This window comes from Ictalurus punctatus, chromosome 1 (genome assembly GCF_001660625.3).
Source record: "Ictalurus punctatus breed USDA103 chromosome 1, Coco_2.0, whole genome shotgun sequence".
In the NCBI taxonomy this organism is placed as follows: Eukaryota; Metazoa; Chordata; class Actinopteri; order Siluriformes; family Ictaluridae; genus Ictalurus; species Ictalurus punctatus.
Genome location: NC_030416.2, coordinates 35,159,068 through 35,171,567, shown reverse-complemented (window position 1 = coordinate 35,171,567; position 12,500 = coordinate 35,159,068). Strand labels below are relative to the sequence as shown.

General features: G+C 43.3%; 1 protein-coding gene across 2 annotated transcripts in view; it reads right to left on the bottom strand.

Annotated features, from left to right (window-relative positions):
* Nucleotides 1–2: 2 nt before the first annotated feature.
* galnt11 (UDP-N-acetyl-alpha-D-galactosamine:polypeptide N-acetylgalactosaminyltransferase 11 (GalNAc-T11)) overlaps nucleotides 3–12,500 on the bottom strand; it is a 26,667-nt gene continuing 14,169 nt past the window's right edge. For both annotated transcript variants that reach the window (XM_053684213.1, XM_053684208.1), the window contains exons 7-12: nucleotides 12,159–12,276; nucleotides 10,976–11,128; nucleotides 9,557–9,775; nucleotides 6,336–6,440; nucleotides 4,207–4,344; nucleotides 3–2,131 (exon numbers count right to left, since the gene is read on the bottom strand). In XM_053684213.1, the coding sequence (XP_053540188.1) occupies nucleotides 2,000–2,131; nucleotides 4,207–4,344; nucleotides 6,336–6,440; nucleotides 9,557–9,775; nucleotides 10,976–11,128; nucleotides 12,159–12,276 (865 nt within the window). In that variant the 3' untranslated portion in view covers nucleotides 3–1,999. The remainder of the gene's footprint in view (nucleotides 2,132–4,206; nucleotides 4,345–6,335; nucleotides 6,441–9,556; nucleotides 9,776–10,975; nucleotides 11,129–12,158; nucleotides 12,277–12,500) is intronic.

The following is a 12,500-nucleotide window of genomic DNA, read 5'->3' as shown; positions in this document are numbered from 1 at the left end:
CAAATATTTAGGACGTCTTTATTGGGACCATCATTTACAAAAGAGAACAGAGGATATGAAAACAGCACTTCATATTTAAAATCAAACCTCCTACTTTCACAGCAGAATGGAAAAAAAAATATATATATATAATATGACCACATGACCATACCTTCATACTAGAGTTGTGCACAGGACTGTTGTTTTTTTATTTATTTTTTTTAAATCCCACTTCTGAATGTATTTTAGTTTGTACCCACTCGCGAGATTTCCTCGCCCCAACATGAAATCATACCAGTTACACCACATGATAAACTCCTCATACAAACACTCCACCACATCTAAACGCATGTCGCTCAACATGATTTCCCCCGCAGTCCTGATGCACAGCTCGACCTCATGCGACCGGTCCTTTCTACATGAAGTTCTGCGGTAGGCTTGTGCGATATAATGATGTAAAATCGTCCCTGCATGATCGTTGCTCTTATACACGTTTATGCTTATTATATCAAAAACACCTCAAAAAAAATAATTAAATAATAATAATAATTAAAAAAAAAAAAAAATGCAGTCTTTGTCTCTCGAATAAAAACAGGAGACGAGACGACTAACACGCGAGCCTGGAATGATTCGAGAAGGTGTATTGAACTTTATATAAGCGAAAGAAGTTGCGAGGTGGAGGAAGTGGGCGGGGCTTCCGGGTGATGCCAGTTAACATATTTATATTAATATGTATATTCAATTAAAAATAACGAATAATTATCCGACGTCGCCTGGAAGCCCCCACTTCCGGCCTCGAACGTTCTCAACTTCTTTCGCTTCCCATCACGGTAAACGGAGACGGTTTAGGGTTCGTGAACGCGAGATAAAATCCAAAATCCATATATCTAAACATCAGTTAACTAGAAAAAGGCTCCGATCTAAAAGTACTCCTACAACAATGTGTCAAATCGAATATTTTACAAATAACACGAATAGTAACGAACATTAGGAAGTGATTAAATACTCGCCTCCCCCCTCCCCAAACACATGGAGGAGGAAATGTCGGCCATTTTGGATTTTATGTACTCTTTTTTGTTTTTTGTTTTAAAACACTGTTTACTGCAGAATCAACTAAAAACTACCGCTGGGTTTCCACGATTGCTGCAGTTCCTGACTGCACAGCTGCTAGTATTATTATTATTATTATTATTATTATTATTATTATTATTATTATTATTATAACACTCAACCTGTGGAAAAGCTCTTTTTTTGTGTTCTTGTGTTTTCCGCTAGCGGTCCTGTAAATCATGAACAGGGGAAAAGAACTTTATATCGCACAAGCCTATTCTGCGCTGTATTTCTTTATACAAGCACAACTTGCGTCATGAACTGAAGAATAATTCTGTAGTGCAGTAAGATAAAAGAAGGTCAGACGGAAGGTTAACTCGGACGTTTAACGCCGCCGTCGTTACACGCGTTCTTCTTCTCTCTAAAGAAACGCCACGCTCGATACGATTAAAATGAATATCAAAAGTACACAGATCTGAAAAGTCGACACGTCAGTACTGCGATACGCTTCCGTAACATCTAAAATTTACATTTATGAATTGTCTCTGCAAAAAAATTCAAATAAACTAAAAATAAAATAAAATAAAATAAAATAAAATAAAAAAATCACTGTGCAAACGGGTTAAAGTTTCACGAGCCGGTTTAAATCATAAATTAAAAAAAAAAAAAAGGACTTCCATTGAAGTTGTAGAATACTGAAAAAACACCTAAAAGAGTGAACGCTTCACTATACGAGCTCGGAGACGTGATTATCGCCATGACGACGGGTCAGAAAGACACTCGGACCCACACTGCTAGTAAGGAAACGACGCTAACCCGCTCCGTCGGTCATACTGATCCTGCCAGGTTGCAGGGGCGGTGTGTGTGTGTGTGTGTGTGTGTGTGTGTGTGTGTGTGTGTGTGTGTGTGTGCGTGTGTGTGTGTGCGTGTGTGTGTGTGTGTGTGTTCAGAGCCCAGCCATCCTTCTTCATCATGCCTCTAGCTGCCACTGCTGGCCCTCAGAGCCGTCGCAGATCGCCATGGCAACGTAACCTTTATGGCTGAGCGGGTCGAGGACGGCCAGACACTGACCCACGGACACCTGGTACAGACGATTATTCTTCTGCAAAGTAAGGTAAGAGAGGAGACCTTCAATGTTCAAGGATAAATATGGATACATGTGTAGAAAATGTAAGTTCTGTGGCGTTCGGTATGAATACTTTCGCCTTGAGGTTATCTGGAAGCTAGCTCGCTCCAAAACAACGACAAAATCTGCATTTAGAAGACATACGCATTCAAAATGTACACTTCTCTCTCTACCATCGATACGGATCAACCGTTTCGATGACATCATCCTGCACTTCAGCTTCTCATCAGATTTTCTGTCCAATCGAACGCTCTCTAGAATCTGAAGGGTCCCGCCCCCGCTTGTAGGTTTCCAGGCTGAGAGATAAGCTAAATGCTGTTTAAAAAGGGGGAGGAGCCACTCGATATGTCCCGGCCTGACTTCCTGTTTCAGTGGAAATTACGTCAAGACGCTTTAGAATTGTAAAGAACTCAAATAATTATCGAAGAGCATGACATCACTTAATACAGGGGGCGGGGCTTATTTCAATCCCACGTGTCCGGGTAAAACTTGACGCAAGTTCGGTTCCGCGTCAAACAAGCAGCACTGGTCCTTCCAGTAAAGGAGCACGATCTTTAACTAGGCATTTATGTAACTTTTAACGGAAGGAGTCTCCAGTATCAGCACTTAACCTTTTTTTTTTAAAAACGCATTTTCCCTGACACGAGGAAGTCTTCGGAACAGTCTGACGAAGACGGAGACGACTTGCTGCGTCTCTGTAACGTGCTACGTACACAGCCGGTCAAAACTTTACACGCACTCGTTCTTTATTTTAATATTCTTATCATAAATAAAGTCATCAAAACTCTAGAGTAACACGTTGCGATAAAAAAAATCGAGGAATCCCCCCGCCCCCCCCCTCCCCCCGAGATGTATTTTAAACAGTATTAAAGGAGTTCCCACCGACGCCGGACTCGTATCGCCTGCTTTCCAGAAAACTTCGCTCCTGGCCGTCCGTTTAAAAATAGATTTTTATGCGAATGCTCGTTTTCTAATGAAAGGAATGAACACGTCGGCACGATCGCGAACACCGATTTCACACATTTAATCGCGCGCCTTCGGACTGAAAGGTTTTCCCCGATCATGAGAAACGCTTCAGTCTCCGCGCTTTGGACCGCTCGTGTAGATCTTATTAAATTCAAGAGAAAGCGAGGGAAGGTGTTAATAGCCGATATAGCGCGAGTGATGAAGGAGCCAAATTGGTTAATCAACGATACACGACGTTAAATATAACTACAAACTGATAATAATCTGACCTTGCTCTTTAAATAACAGTACTCTTGAGCGTATTAGTGCGGTGGATAAACGGTGAACGATGTGGCGTTCGGACGGAGGACGCTCAGAGGTCCTGTAACCACCGCAGAGTTGATGACGTTCCATACTGGACCGTCCGTTTACCATGAACACGCGTCAGCGCCGTATACGATCGAATCACCTTAACGAGCCTGACGAAGCGAGATTAGTGTTCACCAAGGTGCTGAGGTTTAAAATGAGTAAGAAACGATTACTGAAGTGGCGCCGGTTATAATGCCTTAATGAGCTTTAAACTTAATTACGGAGATTCATCGCCTCGCGTTTAAAAAAAAAAACACACACGACGCGGTGTAAAAATAACGACACGAGACACTCAGGACAGCAGTCAGGCTTTAGCGAAAGCGCAACGGGATTTATATTCATACAAGTCGTGATCGGTTCGTCAAGTCGTTTAACAGGTAAATACTCCGAGACTGAGCGCCTCAGTCAGAGCCAAGGTGTTGAACATCCAGGGAGTGTGACACGGGCATGAGGTATAGAAGACTAATCCCCGACAGGAAGCAGAATCACTCGTACCACAGCGAAGTTGATTGTTTTCCTGTAACAGCACATCCTGAAGTGTTTTATTCCTCTTATACCACAACAAACACAAAAAAACTCCACACTGGAGACTCCTTCCAATGATGTGAAATAAACATCTCCTTACTTTAAGCGAAGTGACGAGTACACATGTTTTTATTACAGAAACGCAAGACCGGAACGTTTACGGTCAAGGAAGCGGAGGGGAAGTGAAAGAGGAAGAGGAGGAGGAGGCTTACCCCGAGACTCCACTGCTGAGAGCCACCCGAGCCGTGACACTTCATGAGGCGAGGAGGATCGGATGAGCGGATCTCCGACATGTCCAAACACAGCAAGCCGGCCAGGATCAGCTCGTGCTCCTCATCATACACCCACTCCTGTATGTACACACACACACACACACAAAGTTCACATTCAGCCATTACTAATCACTTGCTTATTTAAGATCAAGAGACATTTTTTTTCCTCCTCAAAGAGCACATTATTTTTCCTCATGTCTGTGGAGCAAAGACGAAAGGGTTCAAAATAGCAAAAAATAAATAAACGTCACTCGAACGCACCCCCCCCCGACAAAACAGGGACGCGAGAGTGGAACGAGATGTAATATTTATGCTTAGCAATAATTTTCAGTAGAGTGTCTGATCTACGGCTCATTAGGCTCTGAATCGGAATAAGACTACTTCGTTAGTGTGACTAAGAAGTTAAGTTTTAGTATAAATAAATTAAATAAAATGTGAAATATAAAAACACCCTAAGCCAAGTTTTCAGACTTCATTCAGACGCTGAAGAAAAAGGAATCTGCGTTTTAGCGCACGGCGATGTACAATGTCCGTATAAATTAAAATGCTAAGCCCCTGTGACGTTTTATTTTCCAGGTCTAAACAGGTCCGAGTCTGCCAGTATCCATAGTAATAAGTAATAAGTAATCTGTTTCTGACTGAACTTTATCCTCGCAGTAAACCCGGCCAATAATTAAAACACATCAGATGCAGATGCGTGTATACATGACTACACACACACACACACACACAAAGAAAAATACTATCATAGTCGTACAAAGAGAACGAACGAGTGATTGATTCATTGATCTGTCAGTTGATTGATTCAACCAAGCAATGAATCACTCATTTGTTCATGCATTGATTCATTTATTCCTTCATTGATAACCTGATTGAATGATTTGTAGATTGACTGATTCATTGATTGATTCCTTTGCTGATTCCCTGATTGACTGATTTGTTGATAGTTTCATCGTTTGATTGATCGCTTCATTCATTTATTCGATCTAGGAATCAGTCAGTCAACGAAACAAACAATGAATCAATTAATGAATCAAATAACGAAAATATCGACAAAATGGTCAATCGGGGAATCAACGAACGAATCGATCGATTAATGAATAAGTCGATCTACAAATCAGTCAATCAGGGAATCAACGAACGAATCAATGAACAAATCAATTAACGAATCAACGAATCGGTCATTCTACAAATCAGTCAATCTACAAATCAGTCAATCAATTAATGAATCAACGAATCGGTCATTCTACAAATCAGACAATCAGGGACTCCATGAAGGAATCAATTAATTTACGAATCAATGAAACAGTGAGTCATAGGTTGATTCATTCAATCACTCAAGCTTCAAATAGACTAATCTATGAATCAATCAAGGAGTGAATGTAAAACTCCACCGGAGCTCATGATACACTGATATGATCTGATATGATATTAATCAATCGTCGGTCTTATATCGGCTGAGCTCGACAGAAACACAGTTAACTGTTTTGGTAATTAAGGGGCTAAAAATTGTGATTTCAAAAGAAATAATAGGATTAATAGTGTCTTGTGGCACTAGGGTCATGTAATGAAGAGGTTTCACAGAGAGGATAAGGTCATGAAGGAGAGAGAGAGAGAGAGAGAGAGAGCTGTGGCATGTGTGTCGTCTCGGCGCAGCTGCTGCGTGACTCACTCGGCTTTTTTAAAACCTCTAGAAAATGGAGTCTGAAACCAGATGGTCTAACCAGCAGAGGCTCCGAAAAGCAATTTAGGAATAGGCGAATGAAATTTAAAATTAAAAATAGCGTTACAGACGGGGGCAGGGCTGGAGCGCTGCAGCCACTCCAGTAAATGGAATTGTTTTCTCTAGTGGTGATGAAGAGGGCTCCTCAGCATCTCAGAGCTCTTTCACCCGTGTGTGTGTGTGTGTGTGTGTGTGTGTGAGAGAATGAGCGGCTTTAGCGTTCGTCCCTTACGTCCAACACACGTACTGGTGACGCATGCTACAGTGACCATTTTTGCTGATTCTCTTTTTTAAACCGAAAAGAAAGAAAAGCTAGACGGTAAAAAGCCATTCCTCAGACGTGTACCTGTTCAGGGTCCTGAGAATCGCAGGGTCTCACCACGACAGTGCCGCCCTTCTGGCTGGGACGCCCCTGAGCCACCAAACACTTCTTGGCCAGCAGATTACGCAGCTAAACAGGAATAAACAAATCAAATAAAAATCAAAAACAGTAGAGAAATATTTACTCACATGCCGATTGTGTAGAATTGTACAGAGAGCGCAAACTTGTGAAGCAAGCGATGTGTAATGGAGCATTCGAGTAAATCGTCGACCGTGCCGTTTCGGGACAAATACATCTTTCATAAAGCACATTTATAAACCGCTGTACGGAGGTAACGTAAAAGGTATAGATTCAGTCCATCCGGGATTTTTTTTTTTTTTTTTTTTTTTTGCGCTCGCAGGAAAACTCCCACCGCCGACACAAGTCATGTGACGTCATCGCCGACGCCCTCTCCGAACGCTAAAAAGCTCTCGTTTACCGACAAATCACTGCGGAGGACAATTCCGTGCTATCGAGATTCCACCTGTCCAAATGGTTTTATACGTTTTGAGTCGCATCGCAAATTTTTGTAAAAGGGGGGGGGGGGGGGGGGGGGGGGGGGGGGCATTTTTGGCAGCAACAATCATTAAAAAAAACCCTGTTTTATAACATGTTCAATATAATAAGGGATAAAAAGTGACAGTATTTGATTACTGAACTCACTATTCTGGTATTCCTCTACATCCACAGTGAGAAAAACGGAAGGGGGGGGGGGGGGGGGGGGGGGGATGTAAATAAAAAAGTGCCTGTCTCAGCGCCGTCATGGTTACGGGTGGGGTGATAACACAAATATATCACATCGCAATACTTCTACGACACATATGCATCACAATATATAGGTTTCTTCATTTAAAAACAAAACAAAACAGTAGTGCGGCATTTAAACTTCCATTTTATTTTACTAAACATTTGTTTGATGATACTTTTATTTAATGTGAAGAAAAATCAATTTCTACTGAAAAGAGGGAAAAAAGTGAAATGTGTAAAAATGTTTCCAGCTAGATGTAGCCTTGTAGCTTCGGTGTGAATATATAAAGAGTCAAACATTTCCATGGAGCTGATCGCTGATCCGGTTAAACCGGTCCGGGTCAGCTTCACCCCTCCAGTGAATGATTAAACGCTCTCTGGAGCTGATTCGTACGTATGTGCGTGCACGTGTGTGTGTGTGTGAGAGAGAGAGAGAAGAGAGGAGGACTTTGTCATACCGAGAACTCCCACAAACTCAGTCTGAAAGCTCTAGTTCAGCTCCTTCATTTGTGAGGCAAATTCCTTGAAATGGCCTGAACGGCGTTTTCAATAGCGTTTGTGGCGAGCGCTCGTTACCCTGACAAGCCTTTACAAGTCGCCATGAAGTATTGCGGTGGATTAATGGCCTTTATGTCTTAATTAAGACTAAATCTGACAACTCTCCCTCCTGCTGATTTACACAGTGGAAAAATACAGGTCAGTACCCATGAATCAGCGCTCCAGCAGTACAGAGCGGCCACGCGCTCGACCACACTGCCCCCCGCTGGACCACTCCGCTTACTTCCCGAAAGATCTCTCGGCTTACACCGAACGTCCGTCGTGAGTATGAAATGTTTAGGGTATTCAAATAAATTGAAGATGTGTAAAAATTCAAGCATGGATAAGCAACTAATGTGAATAATTACAATCAGATCAATGCGGTTTGTAGTACCTTCACACGCTACCACTTTCTCAATGCTTTTCCCCCTCTCCTCTCTCAAACGAGCTGCCGTGAGGGTGAGGGTTAACACGTGCTTTCCTCCGAGGAGACACGTGACCTGCTGAGTCACAGGGCAGCATCACGCGCTCGGAGGAAAGCTCTATACTTCCCTCTTCCGCGACCATGAGCTCACAGACGCACATGATTGGCTAGCGTTGCTGTGATTGACAGGGGAGAGACAGCATATGCCCCTCCCACCCAGACAGCACAAATAACTTTTAAAACTTTTGCTCTCTGGCCAATAGACTAGCGTCCCGGACTCTGAAAAGACTGGACGTCTGTTCTGAATCGGACATGACGAGGCTTCTCTTTCCGTTCGTCTTTAAACGTTGTTTTCTTCATAGACCAGGCATGCGGTCAGTTCGCTAATCAGACCAGAGAGGGGAAATAACACGAAACGAGGCAAACTTTCCCCGTTTTCCCCGAGCTCTTGTCTGAGGAGATGCTTTGATTGGATAAACCACAGCAGAAGACCTGCTGAAGAAGCCACACTGGTTCACAGTTAAAAATAAATGTGTTTTTCAAACGTTTATTGGCTCTACTGCATTATTCTTCCAAGCCCCCGTCAGATGGTGACCCCTGGTTAAGGTTACTGCACAAATGCAGTGTTTACATCATTAAAAAGGGTTTATTTCTATTGCTTTAGACCATTATTTTATTTATATTATATATATATAAAAAATATATGTATGTATTACACACACATCAACTCTGTATTGTATATGACCTTCTATAAAAGTCCTTGAATCCTTAAAGTCGGTGATTTTTCAGTTAGAAGCATTTTTATCCAGCCGATCAGGACGAGGAGATCACCCTGTCAGTCGGCGTGTTTCGGGGGCGTGGCTTTGGAGGGAAGACTAAAAGGGAAGGGTGTACTAGAGTATTATTTATAGAAGAGCTAGCTAGTACTAAAAAGCGAGTGTAAAAGGGGAAGTGAACAGAAACAGGAAGGAAGATCTTGGGGAGAGACACAGAGAATGAGAGAGAGAGAGAGAGAAAGACAGACAGAGAGAGAGACGGACAGAGAGAGAGACAGACAGAGAGAGAGAGACAGAGAAACACAGACAGAGAGAGAGAGACAGACAGAGAGAGAGACAGAGAAACACAGACAGAGAGAAAGAGACAGACAGAGAGACACAGACAGAGACAGACACAGACAGAGAGAGAGACAGAGAGAGAGAGAGAGAGAGAGAGAGAGAGAGAGACAGAGAGAGAGACAGAGAGAGAGACAGAGAGAGAGACAGACAGAGAGCGTGCTGGTTCAAAGAATTCAAGTCATGATTAAACTGAAAGGGACTGAGGGAAAACAAGACAACAGTTTAGAGACTGTAGAAGAGAGAAGAGACAGAGGTTTTATTTATGTGTATTTGTAAAGGGCTTTATTGTGCGTGTGTGTGTGTGTGTGTGTGTGTGTGTGTGTGTGTGTGTGTGTGTGTGTGCGCGCGTACGTGTGTATAGAGGGCAGCGAGGAGTATCTTACCCGGCCACGCTGCAGCACTTTGGGCCTCTTGACGCCGCGGTTAAAGAAGACAGGGGGCTGGGCTTTGTTCTGAGGTGAGGACAGCTGCATTTCTGGGTAAACGTGATCTAGATACCACTTAAAGGAGCGACACTGCAGGCGCTCGCGCACGGCCAGACGGTCACTGATGTCCCCGAAGTCACGGTTCCTGAGCTCAGGACGCAGGGCAAAGTACTGCTCCTGTTCACAGACAAAACACACACACACACAGTGTCACTGGGCTTTTTTGTTGTAGTCAGCACAAATAAGTATCAAAGTATCAGGAGTCACGAATCCTGGATAATCAGTGACACGATATCCTACAATATTCAACACGGACGACACGGCTGTCTGGGGCGACGCGGACTACAGCTAGAACATTTTTATACGCTCACTATAAAGACCGTGTCTCACTTAGGGGGCAGTGTAACCGCAGAACCTTTCATATTTTGGATACATTTTAGGGGTAACGCATGTCCCGATTAATTCAATTCACTCTGATCATCAAACATGCTGGACATGACTGTTACAAGTATCTGCTACAAATGCAAGTAAAAATGTATTAAAGAAACAGAACACTAAGAAAAATTCATAAGTAAGGAATTAATAATTCATATATATATATATATATAAAAAAGATCATAAATGATCACAGAATGAACACAGACAGAGAAACTGATAGAGTGACTGATGGTGAGACAGACAACACGTTTATAAATGAATAATGATGAACGGTTCATAATTCTGGTTTCCCGTCTGTGCCACGGTATCCTACAACGATATAAAAACACACACAAACGCCGCCATTTTCTGTTGTTTAGCACCAGATGTGACGTCTTCGATTCCTGACCGTGGACCAACGTGGGAAACCTCGTGTGTGTACCTGGTGCTGTTTAGCTAGATGATTAAACCCCTCCCATAGGTACAACCGTGAACGCAGGTAATCTGTGCACGGACTGCCTACACGCTCGCGCGCACGATCCCGCGCGCACTTTCACACGCTAGAATCTTCTGTGGAGGTTTTTACATTCCCTCTCAGGTGAAAAGGAATCGGTGGAATCAGACAGGGAAATGAATCAATGTGTGTGAATCATTTCTACTCCGGGTCCAGCCACTAGCAGCACGTCTAATGTGACGGTGAGGGATCAGCCACGTGGCTCTCTCACGAGTCTAATCAGAGGAGTCAGTGTGGAGAGATTCGGTGTAGTTTACGGGCCATCTCGGCATTCGGAACACTAATTGAGGAAAAAATACGATCCTAATTATCCGTGTTACTGAACATTATTTTTTATAATAATAATAGTAATAATAATAATAATAATAATGATGTGTATTACTTAACGTATTTAAGTCCTGCATGTTGTTCTGTAACTGACTGAGACATTAACCTCAGTCCCTCACCTTGTACTCATCCATCCAGACGTGGGCCAGACGCAGGGAATTCCGCGCCATCGTGTCCTGTCCTCCGGGAGAACCGTACGGACGCCGCTTACGGAAAATGTGGCCCACTCTCGAGCAGGGCATGATCAGGAGCTGACCTCCACACATCCAGATCTAACACACACACACACACACACACACACACACACACACACACAGTTGTGTAATTAAAGGAGGAAAAATGTGTAATATATTACACACATATTAGTCAGACTAAACGCAGTATGATGACTTCACAGGTTACCGTGGTTACACTTCTTTTTTTTTTTGCCATACAAGCAAAAAAAAAAAAAAAGTAAACGCTTCAGGGCGTGGCCTTACACGATAATAAATCAACGGCAAAGCCGAGTTACTTTCACCACCCTGACGTTGATTATTTTCTTATAACGGTGCGTCTCATACCGATACCGCAGCAGTTTTCCAACCGTTACAAGTTTCGGATTTTATTAAAACGAACGACGTCTTGCGCTTTTTATCCGTTTATAGGTACGTTTACCGCTGCGGATCATCCTCGAGTCCGGTTAGCTCCTGTTATCGCTTACATTATACTGTAGCGGCTATAAACAGTCGTTCCCTCGCCCCATTGATAAGACAAAAAAAAAAAGCTTGTCAAGTTACACACGCGCACACACACACACACACACACACACACACACACTCACCTCATCTTCATTATTAAAATATATTTCTATTACTCTTCATTAATATCTCCACTTTAGCCAAATAGTTTGTTTTGTTCGGCTTTCCTTGTGCGCGCACACACACACACACACACACACACACACACACACTAATGAATATTTCTTGGCGCAAACAAACAGCGAGACAAAATCCCCTTAATTCTCAGCCTAAAAACTCCAACACTGCAGGTTAAATCATTTCTATTAATAATCCTGTGAGTAGGACTTCACTCTGCAGCTCTCGGCGCCATGACGGCGCGGGATCTCACCGTGCGTGTCGGTATATTTCAGCTGAACAGCCCATTTGGACTGGCTGAGTGGGTGGGTGTTTAAACAAATGAACCAAAACGCAAACAAACTGGATTTCAGCTCCTGATGACTGTCAGGCAGCCGACCACAACGCACATGGGCTTGTGTGTGTGTGTGTGTGCGCGTGTGTGTGTGTGTGTGTTTTAGAGCGTTACTCTGAATGAGATCTCTAGGTTTTCTCCGCCCCAGATGTCCATGCCGCTGTCGTACTGTCCGAGCTCGTTGAAGTATTCTCGGTCCATTGCGAACAGACCCCCGGCCATCGTAGGAGACCTGCAGGAACAAGATTTTTGTTTAAATCACACGGCGCTTAACATTAAAACCCCAAACACACACACACACACACACACGAGTCAAAGCCCAAGGTTAAAACCCAGAGCCCACAAACCCCAGTCTGGACCCGTGTACTCCCGGCACAGACGCGTGTTCAGAGTGAGGTACAGCAGAGGTACAGGGCTACGGAAGGCCTGAGAGGGGTGCAGGAATTATATCTACTG